Consider the following 12,026-nt stretch of genomic DNA (forward strand, 5'->3'; position numbering starts at 1 on the left):
GGAAGGCCAGACATCTTCATCGGCCTGGAAGAGATATCCCGGGAGAAAAAGTTATTAGCTAGGGAGAATTTAATTGCCTACACTTCATTTTCTAGAGAGGGGAGAAGTGCTGAAGAAGCCATTTATACAGGAATATGCAATAATTTAAATTACACAGGGCCTACAGCCCTATTTAATCTAATTATTAATCAATAGGAGAGAAATCTGCTTATTGATTTTCACTTAGGTTATATTTGAAGCTTTTTATGTTCCCCTTTACGTCAATATAAAACTGCAGCAATTTTAATATGTTCATGTGATGAATACTCCCCTCAAACACTTTTGCACTTTGTCTTTTTTGTGTGCACTTTTTAGGAACATTTAAGCAAACAATTATTGATACCTGTGCTTAAAAGGGCTTTGATAAATTAAACCAGCTCTATTCATTTTTAAAGAAGTGACGTTCACCAACTTTATGTACGACTGTGAGCAGTTTTTTAAAGTCAGCATTAAGCTATTAGATATCCTTGCTTTTAAAAAATCTGGCTCTGTTACTTTTTTAATATGTCCTTGGAATCTACTTGATTGTCTCATAATTGTGTATTTCAATATTTTGATATCCTTTCATTATATTTAAGCTCTATTACTGTGCTTGTATGATTGGTTTTGAATAATCAAAGATTCTATTTTCCACAGTCCATGTGTGACAACCACTAGATCCTCCTGAATCAAGATTGTCTGTACCTATTTGTTCCCATTCTTGGATGGGGTGGTTGAGTAACCTGACATGTGGAATGCGCCGTACAGAGGACACCATCACGCCCAACAATTTTGCTACAGTTCCCACTGTCAGAGACCATCCACTCTGGTAAAGGGGGGGTTTGCTCTCTCAATGCTGGGATCTCTTGTTCACTGGGAATGCTTTTCCTTCCTTGGAGTTTAATGTTGCAAACAAAAACTATTTTTTTGCTCTCGGAATGGGGATGATTTCTCCAGATTTAAGCCGAAACCTAACCTGCACTACGTGCACTATGTTTGTATCACTATTTGAATGTTCCTCTCACATTGTTCTAGCAAACTCGCTTTTACCAGCCAGTCGTCCAGACAGGGGTTTATGTGTAATCCCTTTTGTCTTAAGTGTGTGCCTGCTATTGCCAGAAACTTCATAAATATCGTGGGTGCTGAATTTATACCATATATATATGAACTGAAAATGTATCTTGCTGACGACTAAACTGTGAAACTGCTTGTATTTATGGTACAGTGGTATGTGCAGGTAGGCATCCCCAAGGTCTATAGTGGCCATGTAGTCTCCTTTCTTCAGAAGAGGTATGACCTCCTGCAGGGTGGTCACTTTGAACTATTTAGCTTTTATGTATTTGTTCAGCAATATAATATCTGATATTGGTTGTAAGGACAGATCTGATTTTGATATTAGAAAATATCCTTAGCATACCCCCTTCTTGATCTCTTCTTTAGGGACGTTTTCCATAGCTTGATTTAAGAAGAGTCCTCGTAGTTCTTGCTGCGGATGAGATAATCACTCTGATGCAATATCCGTGTTGTCTGAGGTAACTGCTTAACATTCACTGAAGAATCCCCTTATTTTCCCCCACTGGTGCTCGGTGTAATGAGGAGGTGGTCAGCGAAGACCTCAAGGCATTCAGAATGTCTTCTTCCCCTCACCCTCCCCCGTAAAAAAAATGAATCAGTGTCTACGGATATTGGCATAGTGGCATTGTTCCTTGTGAACTTACTGGCTGGTTCAAATACGCCTCAGGTGTGCTTTGATGAAAGGCACCCCTACCCACAGGCCTTCTGGTTGTGCAGTACCTCTCTTAAAGGCGCCTCAAAACTACTAGCCGCCCATTGCTTTTTCAGTCTCATCATTCTTAATCTGCGTCATCCACGGCCAGTCCAAACAGGCGTGCCTCTGTGAAGAGAATGTTTATGACTGAGGCCTTCCCTAATGGTTTGAACCCTGAGACTCTAAGGGGGTCATTATGACCTTGGCGGTCTTTTTGAAAGACCGCCGAGGGACCGCCATGCTGAAGACCGCCAGTGGTGGCGGTTTTCCGCTCGGCTTAGTATGACTGTTGGCAGCTCTCCGTCCTTTTTCGGACGGAGAGCCGCCAACAGCCATATGGCGGGCGGCGGCGAAGTGGAGGTTGCTCCACCTCCACCGCCACGCCAACAGAACACCGCCCACCAAATCACGTCCTGTGATTCTGCGTAGCGGTGTTCTGTTGACGGTGTGGTGTTGGCGGAGCAGCCCCCATGGATCCCGTCCCCTCCCGGAGGATCGACGGACCAGGTAAGTCGATCGTCCATTAGGGGAGGGGGGTGTTGTGTGCGTGCATGGGGGTGTGCGTGTGTTTGGGAATGAGTGCGTGTATGTCTGTGGGTATGTCTGTATGGATGTGTGCGTGTATGTTTGAATGTGGGTGTGCATGTCTGACTGTGTGTGTGGATGTTGGCATGTATGTCGGTGTGTGTGCATGTATGTGTGTTGGTGGTGCCTGCATGCGTGTCGTCTGTGAGTGAGTAATGTGATGTTGGGGGTCGGGGTGGGGTGGGGGCCCTGCCACCTTTGGGGGGTGGCAGGGGTGGTTGGGGGTGTAGGGGAGGGAGTTGGGGTGGGGGGACCCCTATCAGTGCCAGGGAAAGAATTCCCTGGCACTGATAGTGCTTACCGCCATGGATTTCATGGCGGTTTCAAACCGCATGAAATTCATGGCGGTCAGCCGGGTCCAAATACCACCGGCGGTATAGTGACGGCCGCGGGGCTGGAGACCCAGGTCTCCAGCCCGGCCGTCGTCTCCGCCCTGGCGGGCGGAACGGAGAACCGGCGGATGACCATGGCGGTAACCGCCATGGTCATAATTAAAAAAAAAAGACCGCCAGCCTGTTGGCGGTCTTACCGCCGCTTCTCCGCCTTCCGCCTGGGTCATAATGACCCCCATAGTCTCTTTAATGTTGTCCTAGTACACATCTGCCTGCGTGCAGTATCTGTGTGGGGGGAGGAAGTGGGTAGGTGGGTGTGCATGCAGCCCTGTACTGAAATGTTTCCCTAATGACTCTTTTAAACCAGTTCTGTACATGACAAATATTCTACCAAGCCTGCTCATGATGTATATTTTCTCTCCCTCTGATTTTATGCTCCGTCTATAAACTATACAGATTAAAATGAATGCAGCTCTCACGACGTTTCTTCGTACCCACATAACTGTTAAAGAGTTCATCATCCACCCAGAACTCTATGGTACGTTCGAGATAGAATGCCAATGCTCATTTCGGTCCAGGCGGTGGAGTCTCTCCTCTTTTTCAGAAGGATGGTGGGGCGAGTAAAAAGTAGGCATGGTGATGGATTGTCATACATGAAAAAGCGAGACTACCTTAGGTAGAAAAGAAGCCCTGGTATGAAGCAACACCTTGTCAGGGTGGATGGAGATGAAAAGTGACTTTGAAGAAAGATCCTGCAGTTCACTCACTCTGCGGACAGAGGTGATAGCTACAAGGAAGGCCATTTTCAGGGTAAGCAGGCAAAATGGGCAGTTGTAAAGTGGCTTAAAAGGAGCAAACATCAGAAAAGTAAGAACTAAGTTCAAATCCCATCAGGGCATTATGAACGGGGAAGGGCGAAAGAGAAGGGTAAGAAATCTTGCAACAATGGGAGATTTAAACAAGGAGGATTGGTCAGGCAGGCGGAGGAAAGCCGAGATGTCAGACAAATAACCTCTGAGGGTGCCCAGAGCTGAGCCCTGCTAGGCCAGAGAAAAAACAAACAAAAGAACCACTGAAAGAGGGGCAGAAAGGGGTCAACAGACTTGTCTGTGCACCATAAAACAAATGTATTCCTTTGACATGAGTATCCCGTTTTGGTGAAGGGACGCCTGTCTTCTAAGATAACATTAGAGACTTCAGGCGGAAAGTCAAAAGCTGTCAACTGCCACCGCTCAATATCCACGCAAGAAGGCGGAGACTGGACAAGTCCGGGTGGAGAACCGTCCACAACTGCTGCGACAGAAGATGCTCCCGAAGGGTCAGTCTGATCGGAGGATAGATGGCCATGCTCATGAGCACAGGTTACCATACTTTTTGTGCCCAGTCTGGAGCAACAAGAATGATTTGGCCCAGTAATTCTTGATCTTCTTGAGAAACTCTGAGCAGAGGTGGTATTGGCAGAAAGGTGTAAAGGAGGCAGGAGTTTCACTCGAGACGAAAATCGTCATAGAGCAGTTGCCACCTTGGAAACAGTTTGCCACAGTGAGCATTTTTAACTTCTCCTTCCTGAGGAAGAGACTGAGGGACCGGAGTTCTAGGATGGGGTGGAGTTCCTTGTCATTTTTGGGCACCAGAAAGTGGCAGGAATAACAACCACGACCTACTTCTGGCACAAGTACGCTCTCAATGGCTCCCTTGGCCAAGAGAGCTGGAACCTCCCTGCGGAGAAGTGTCAGGTAATCCTCTGTCATCTGATCACAGGACGGTGGCATGGATGGAGGGCGAATCTCAAAGGGGAGGGCATAGCCCCTTCGGACTATATGCAAAACTGACCTGTCTAACGTGATGGTGTGCCAGCTGGGCAGGTGATGGTGAATCCTGGCACCACCTGATCCCTGGGGTGGAAGTGCCAGACTAGGAAGGCTTGGAGGCTGTGCCTGAAGGGGGAGGGGGAATGGTCTACTAGACTGCTGGCTCCCTGAACCACGTGGGTGCTGGATCCCACGTCCCCTGCCACACAGAGGCTGGGAAACATACGCAGCATGGTGCCTGGAGCATGGACGTGGCTGGGAGCCCCGTCCATAGCCATTAAATGGGTGAAAAGCAGACTGAGAGGCCAAGGGACAGCTGCGAGGCCAAGGGACAGGGCTGGAGTTCAGGACTCCTTAAAGTGCTTCAGCACTGAGTCGGCTTTGTCTCCGAAAAGATGGGTGCCATCAAAGGACATGTCCATCAGAGTGGATTGGACATCCCCTGAGAAGTGAGATGTCCATAACCAGGCATGGTGCCTCAAGGCCACCGTCAACGCAACTGATCTGCTTAGGGAGTTGGTTGTATCTAGCTCAAATCTGATCGTGAACTTAGCTACATCTCTCTTATCAGCAACAGAGAGAGAGAATGGCATTTGTGCTACTGTGTTCTATAAAGTATTTGTAGTGGCCCAAGAGGCATGCAGTGTTCACGGACGCAATGCCAGGCTGGAGGAAGAAAACAGCTTCTACCCAAGGTAATCCAGCCTCTTGGGATTCCCTATTTGGGTGAGCGGACGGGAAACGCCATGGGATGTTGAGGCTTGGATGACCAAGCTTTCGGGAGTAGGGTTTTTGGTCAGGAAAGCCAGGTTGCTAGGCGCAGGCCTAAGGCGATGGGCTATTGTCCTGTTGACAGGAGCCCCTGTGCTGGGTTTGGACCAGGTCCCAAGCAAGACGTCAGTGAGGGCTTCCTCAAAGGGCAAAAGGGGTTCTAACGTGTAAGCCCCAGGCTGAAGCAACTCAGTCAGGAGGTTAGTCCCGACAGCCACCAAAGGCAGCTCGAGGCCCAAGACCTCGGATGCTCTCTGCACTACCACAGAATAGGGAGACAAATCATACCAGTGTCAGGGGAGGTATCCAGACTGCTGGCTTCACCCAGTTCCTGAGCCCGTTTCATAAGGCCTTCAAGGTGGTATTCTAAAGGGTCCAGCGACCCGTCCATACTGTCACTGAACTCGTACCCATAAGAATAAGTGTCATAATTCGACTAAGGTCCCGCCAAAGTCACGCGATGCTGCTCCGGCTCCCTGTTGGAATTGGCAATGAGTATAGGATCGAGACACCCGTGGGCCCGGGCAGCAGCATCGATGCTGGAACCAATGTCGGGGAAGGTTGCAGTAGTACAATCGATGCCAGATCGGATCCCGAAGTGGATCCATGGGTGCCCCTCAGAGCCAAGGCTGAAGCTGTCACGCGTGGAACCCAAAAGGGACCCTGCCAACCCTGCGGGGCTCGAAGGCTCTCCAACAGGGGCAGACTGCCCAAAGATGAGGCGTATGGTCTTGTAAAATTCCTTCAATTGGTCAGGGGTGGCACAGCTCCCGGAAACTCAGGGAGGTGCAGAGTCAACCCAAAAGTAGGCTCCGAAGACAGAGAGGCCTAGAACGAGGACACTCCTTCTTCCACATTGCTCTGTTTGACCGTAGGGGTGAAGTTAAAAAGCACTTGTGCTTCTTCGACTTCTTCTTGTGCTTACACGAATGTCCCAATGATTTTGAATGGGACGAGGATGCTTGGTGATGGCTCTGTGAGTGGTCTCATGACCTTCCTCTCGACCAAGACTGGGAGCAATGCGTAGCCAGACGCCAGGATGCAAGAAGCATTAGGGATTGCTTCCTCAAAGCCTTCGGGTTCATGGCCCAGCAGTCGGAGCACGACTTTGGGTCACTGGCGCGCTCCAAACACCAAAGGCACACGAGGTGCAAATCCGTCACTGACATCATACAGTGACGGGAGTTGCAGGGCTTGAAGCTGGTTTTACATGAGGACAAATGCCAGTCAAAAAGCAACTGTCTGGGTTTCTCTCTTTGGATCTGCTGGTGCAGAAAGAACAGAACTGATGTCAGCACCTTTATACGACCCACAATGTCATATCCGGCAACCACAATGCCAACGACCAACACAGAGTCTACCGATGCCACCTAACGGCGCACAGGAGTACTGCTCGAAGAAAAATCTCCAGGTCCACACTGACGCCTGGGGGAAAGTCTAAGGTAAGGAATATGCAACTAGAAGTCTCTATCAGATTGAACTAGCAACCAGATAGTCTGCAATGATAGTTCAAAAAGGAAAACAAGATAGGCCTGGTTGTTTTTAACCACAATCAATGTCTATGTTTTATTTCAACACACCTTGCATATAAATGGGTGCACACTGTTTTGTAGTTGCTTAGGGTAACTTTAACCACAGCAAATGCATTTGGAAGCTATACAGTACATCAGAAACCCAAGACACACCTTTCCAGTAGTGGTTTTGTGCTTGTATTCTCAAATCCCAAATACTCTAAATAGGAGGACTATTTGGACATCATGGTGGGAGGGCCAGACGACTTTTTTTGCATAAAATAGTTAAACTTAAGGTAATGATGCCAGTACAGCCCTTCCACCACAAATGTTCATTTGATTGTGGTCCTTGAAGCTGCTCTGCCTAGTGAAAACTGCATCTTAACAATGAGTCACTAACAGGATAAACCGCCCCTTAGATTGCATGTGTTTCTGTGATGTTAAGAGGCCTAGCTCTTAAGCCGGACAGCTCCTTTGACACAAGCACAAGAATGATGCATTAAAAGAGCAAAAGAATTGCATTTGCCCGACAACAACTACAAGTGGTTAAGATTGCATCAAACATTTCCACCCACCACTCATGGAACAGGTCTGAGTGGACATGCATCATAACAAATTAGATCTTTATAAAAACAAATAGTGCTTCACCCTGAAATTGGAGCATTTTACAGGTGGCAGAATGCTGTATATCATAATCGAACTCAAAAGGAGTACAGTGAGTAATGGCTGCAAAGTACGTTATAAGAGGATTGATATCACAAAAGGCAATGTGCTAAGACGCTTTACATGTGGGAGTGTGCTGAGTACACTGCTTCCCATCTCACCAGGGGTTATTTATGGGAGTAGGCTGCAAACAGGGATACCTTTTAGAGAGTTGCATGAGTGTGAGGTATACAGTATTTATCAAGTAAAGAGGGGTTATATATGGAAGCGTGGTGCATACATGGCTTATTATCCTAATGGCGACTGTTTATGGGAGTGAGGTTAAAAAACATGCTTGTTATCCTAAGAGGGGTTTTGTGTGTGAGTGTCCACAGACTGTTTTCTGCTCCCAGTGAAGTGAATGCCATATGTGTAGTCTGCAAAGACAAGCATGATAACTCGTAACCCCTGATGAGATGCAGCAGTAGTCTTTTGCGCTTCTTTCTCAACAATGATTGTGGTAAGGGAAAATAAGGGCAGAATATGGCGAGTGCAGCATGACAGGCACACATTGATTACCTTTAGTGCTATCCAGGTTAGCTAGCAAGGTGGAGAGAGAACAGTATGATTAGTGGTGAAAACAAGAACATGTGTTTTTACTGATTAATGAATTATTGAATTGTACAAGCCACAAACGGAGTCCCAGAGTCTGATCACGCAGAACACAGCCCCCGGCCTACCAACTCAAGTATCCATTTACAAACTCCAGATCTGCATTACCTTACTCAAATACTTCTAAACCAGGCACAGCTCCAGTTCTGCTCACACAGATATTCATACAGGGAGTGCAGAATTATTAGGCAAGTTGTATTTTTGAGGATTAATTCTATTATTGAACAACAACCATGTTCTCAATGAACCCAAAAAACTCATTAATATCAAAGCTGAATATTTTTGGAAGTAGTTTTTAGTTTGTTTTTAGTTTTAGCTATGTTAGGGGGATATCTGTGTGTGCAGGTGACTATTACTGTGCATAATTATTAGGCAACTTAACAAAAAAAAATATATACCCATTTCAATTATTTATTATTACCAGTGAAACCAATATAACATCTCAACATTCACAAATATACATTTCTGACATTCAAAAACAAAACAAAAACAAATCAGTGACCAATATAGCCACCTTTCTTTGCAAGGACACTCAAAAGCCTGCCATCCATGGATTCTGTCAGTGTTTTGATCTGTTCACCATCAACATTGCGTGCAGCAGCAACCACAGCCTCCCAGACACTGTTCAGAGAGGTGTACTGTTTTCCCTCCTTGTAAATCTCACATTTGATGATGGACCACAGGTTCTCAATGGGGTTCAGATCAGGTGAACAAGGAGGCCATGTCATTAGATTTCCTTCTTTTATACCCTTTCTTGCCAGCCACGCTGTGGAGTACTTGGACGCGTGTGATGGAGCATTGTCCTGCATGAAAATCATGTTTTTCTTGAAGGATGCAGACTTCTTCCTGTACCACTGCTTGAAGAAGGTGTCTTCCAGGAACTGGCAGTAGGACTGGGAGTTGAGCTTGACTCCATCCTCAACCCGAAAAGGCCCCACAAGCTCATCTTTGATGATACCAGCCCAAACCAGTACTCCACCTCCACCTTGCTGGCGTCTGAGTCGGACTGGAGCTCTCTGCCCTTTACCAATCCAGCCACGGGCCCATCCATCTGGCCCATCAAGACTCACTCTCATTTCATCAGTCCATAAAACCTTAGACAAATCAGTCTTGAGATATTTCTAGTCCCAGTCGTGACGTTTCAGCTTGTGTGTCTTGTTCAGTGGTGGTCGTCTTTCAGCCTTTCTTACCTTGGCCATGTCTCTGAGTATTGCACACCTTGTGCTTTTGGGCACTCCAGTGATGTTGCAGCTCTGAAATATGGCCAAACTGGTGGCAAGTGGCATCGTGGCAGCTGCACGCTTGACTTTTCTCAGTTCATGGGCAGTTATTTTGCGCCTTGGTTTTTCCACACGCTTCTTGCGACCCTGTTGACTATTTTGAATGAAACGCTTGATTGTTCGATGATCACGCTTCAGAAGCTTTGCAATTTTAAGAGTGCTGCATCCCTCTGCAAGATATCTCACTATTTTTGACTTTTCTGAGCCTGTCAAGTCCTTCTTTTGACCCATTTTGCCAAAGGAAAGGAAGTTGCCTAATAATTATGCACACCTGATATAGGGTGTTGATGTCATTAGACCACACCCCTTCTCATTACAGAGATGCACATCACCTAATATGCTTAATTGGTAGTAGGCTTTCGAGCCTATACAGCTTGGAGTAAGACAACATGCATAAAGAGGATGATGTGGTCAAAATACTCATTTGCCTAATAATTCTGCACTCCGTGTATACAAGTCCACAGCTCCAGGTCTGCTCACTCAGTTATCGAGGAGGAGGCCACAGCCCCAGGACTGCTCACTCAAATATTCATATACAAGCCAACAGACCCAGGTCTGCTCACTCAAATATTCATATGCAAGCCCCCCCACCATATCTGCTCATGCAAATATTCATATGCAGGCCAACAGGACCAGGTCTGCTCATTCAATTATCAACAAGCAGGCCACAGTTTCAGGTCTGCTCACTCAAATATTCATATGCAAGGAACAGCCCTAGTTCTGTAGATATATATGGAAAATGTTACTAATCCAGTAAGCGTCTGTTTGTGCCATCTAGTGTTGGGTCTGGAAGGTTACAAGTTGTTTTTGTTCTAAAAGTCTTTCAAGTCACAAGGTATATGACTCCTCCTCTTGCTGGTAATGCACATGGGCATCAACTCCATCGTCAGATTGTTTTCTCGCAGGTGGGTTATGAATGGAGTGTTGTGTAAGGTAAAGTAATTGAAAGTCCATGCATTTTGATGTATAGCAGAGACTACTACAGCCACAGGTGTCCAGGGAGGTGGGTGGGTGCATGTGAATCTACAGCACTACATGTCGCAAAAAGATGCTTACTGGGTAAGTAACATTTTCCGTTTGATGGCACGTGTGGCTGTAGATACACATGCTTTGCATAGACTGTAAAACAGTGCCTCCAAAAAGCGGTGTCAAACCTGTGGGTGTTGTAGTATTTTGAAAGAGAGTACGTAGCCCTGCCTGACCTACATTAGCTTGTTGCATGCAGAAACATCCACAGAGTAATGGCTAGTGAAAGTGTGTGGTGTAGCCCATGTTGCTGCTTTACCTATGTCAGTTATGGGAAAAAAAACTAAAAAGGCCATAGATGCACCTTTTTAACAAATTGAGTGTGCTCAAAGTGGAATAGGTAATGGCCTTTTGGGTTTTGCATATCAAGTTTGGATATGTTTGACAATCCATCTTGCTATAGTAGATTTAAAAACAGGATTGCCTTAGTGGGGTGGAGAAAAAGCAATAAAACGTCGTTCTGAATTCCTCAAGGTTTAAATCGTATTAATATAGAACATTAATGCTCTTTTAACATCTAATGTGTGTAGGGCTCTTTCCGCAACTGAGTCAGGCTGAGGAAAAAAGACTGGCAATTAAATTTTTTGATTAATATGAAAATGAGATGCCACTTTTGGTAAAAAAAAAAAACGATTGGATTGGTACGGAGAACTGTTTTATTCTTGTGTATTTGGAAGAAATGGGTTCTTGTAAGGTTAATGCCTGGAGCTCACTGACAGGTCGGAGGTACGTTCTTGCAACTGAAAAAAACACTTTCCACAATAAAAAGTGTAAAGGACACGAGTGAAGTGGCTCAAATGGTGGTTCGAAGAACATGCTGGGGGTAGTCTTGGCGGTAATACTCTTGAGCACTTCAATAAAAGCTTTAATGACAGGAATTTTGAAAAGAGTAGAATACTGTTTGTTTTGAAGGTAAGCAGCTATGGGTGCTAAGTGTAACCTTATGGAAGTGTATGGCAAGTTTTCTTCCTGTAAATAAAGACGGTAAATGATGATCTTTCGCACCTGGAAGGGGTTCCAATTTTGATCAATGCAACAGTGCACAAAACATTTCCATTTTACTGCATAACATGCTCTAGTAGTTGGTATACATGCTTCCTTAAGAATATCCATAAATTCTTGAGGTAGGTTTAGATAATCGAATTCTAGAACTTCAGGAACCAAATTGCAAGATTCAACTCCTTGGAATTTGGGTGTCTGATTCGACTGTGGTTCTGAATGAGAAGGTCCAGGACGAGGGGAAGCTTCTTGTGTGGTACTACTGATGGTTCTAATAGAGTGGTGAACCATGGTTGTCGGGCCCACATAGGTGCCACTAGAATGAACGTGAGAGAAACTTGCTTGAGTTTCCGTACCAGATGCGGAAGGAGAGGGCAAGGTGGTAAATCGTAGACAAATATCCCTGACCAGTTCATCCAGAGAATTGCCCTTGGACTGAGGGGGTGGGAACCTGGAGGTGAAGACTGGGCATGTTGGGTTTTCCTTTGCTGCAAAAAGGTCTATGTCTGGAAACCCCTTCTTCTGAAAGTAGGGCAGAAGGCCTCAGGGGTGGAGTTCCCACTTCTGGATGTGTTGCCGCATCCTACTGAGGAGGTCGGCAATATTGTTGT

At 46.0% G+C, this 12,026-nt stretch overlaps 1 protein-coding gene across 9 annotated transcripts in view; it reads right to left on the bottom strand.

Annotated features, from left to right (window-relative positions):
* LOC138266928 (calmodulin-binding transcription activator 2-like) overlaps positions 1–12,026 on the bottom strand; it is an 863,356-nt gene that overhangs the window by 21,526 nt on the left and 829,804 nt on the right. For 5 of the 9 annotated variants that reach the window (XM_069215704.1, XM_069215698.1, XM_069215700.1 and 2 more), the window contains one exon: positions 8,018–8,038. The exons of the other annotated variants lie outside the window; for them this stretch is intronic. In XM_069215704.1, coding sequence (XP_069071805.1) covers positions 8,018–8,038 — 21 coding nt within the window. The remainder of the gene's footprint in view (positions 1–8,017; positions 8,039–12,026) is intronic. 9 annotated transcript variants of the gene reach the window in all.

This window comes from Pleurodeles waltl, chromosome 12 (assembly GCF_031143425.1).
Source record: "Pleurodeles waltl isolate 20211129_DDA chromosome 12, aPleWal1.hap1.20221129, whole genome shotgun sequence".
Taxonomy (NCBI): domain Eukaryota; kingdom Metazoa; phylum Chordata; class Amphibia; order Caudata; family Salamandridae; genus Pleurodeles; species Pleurodeles waltl.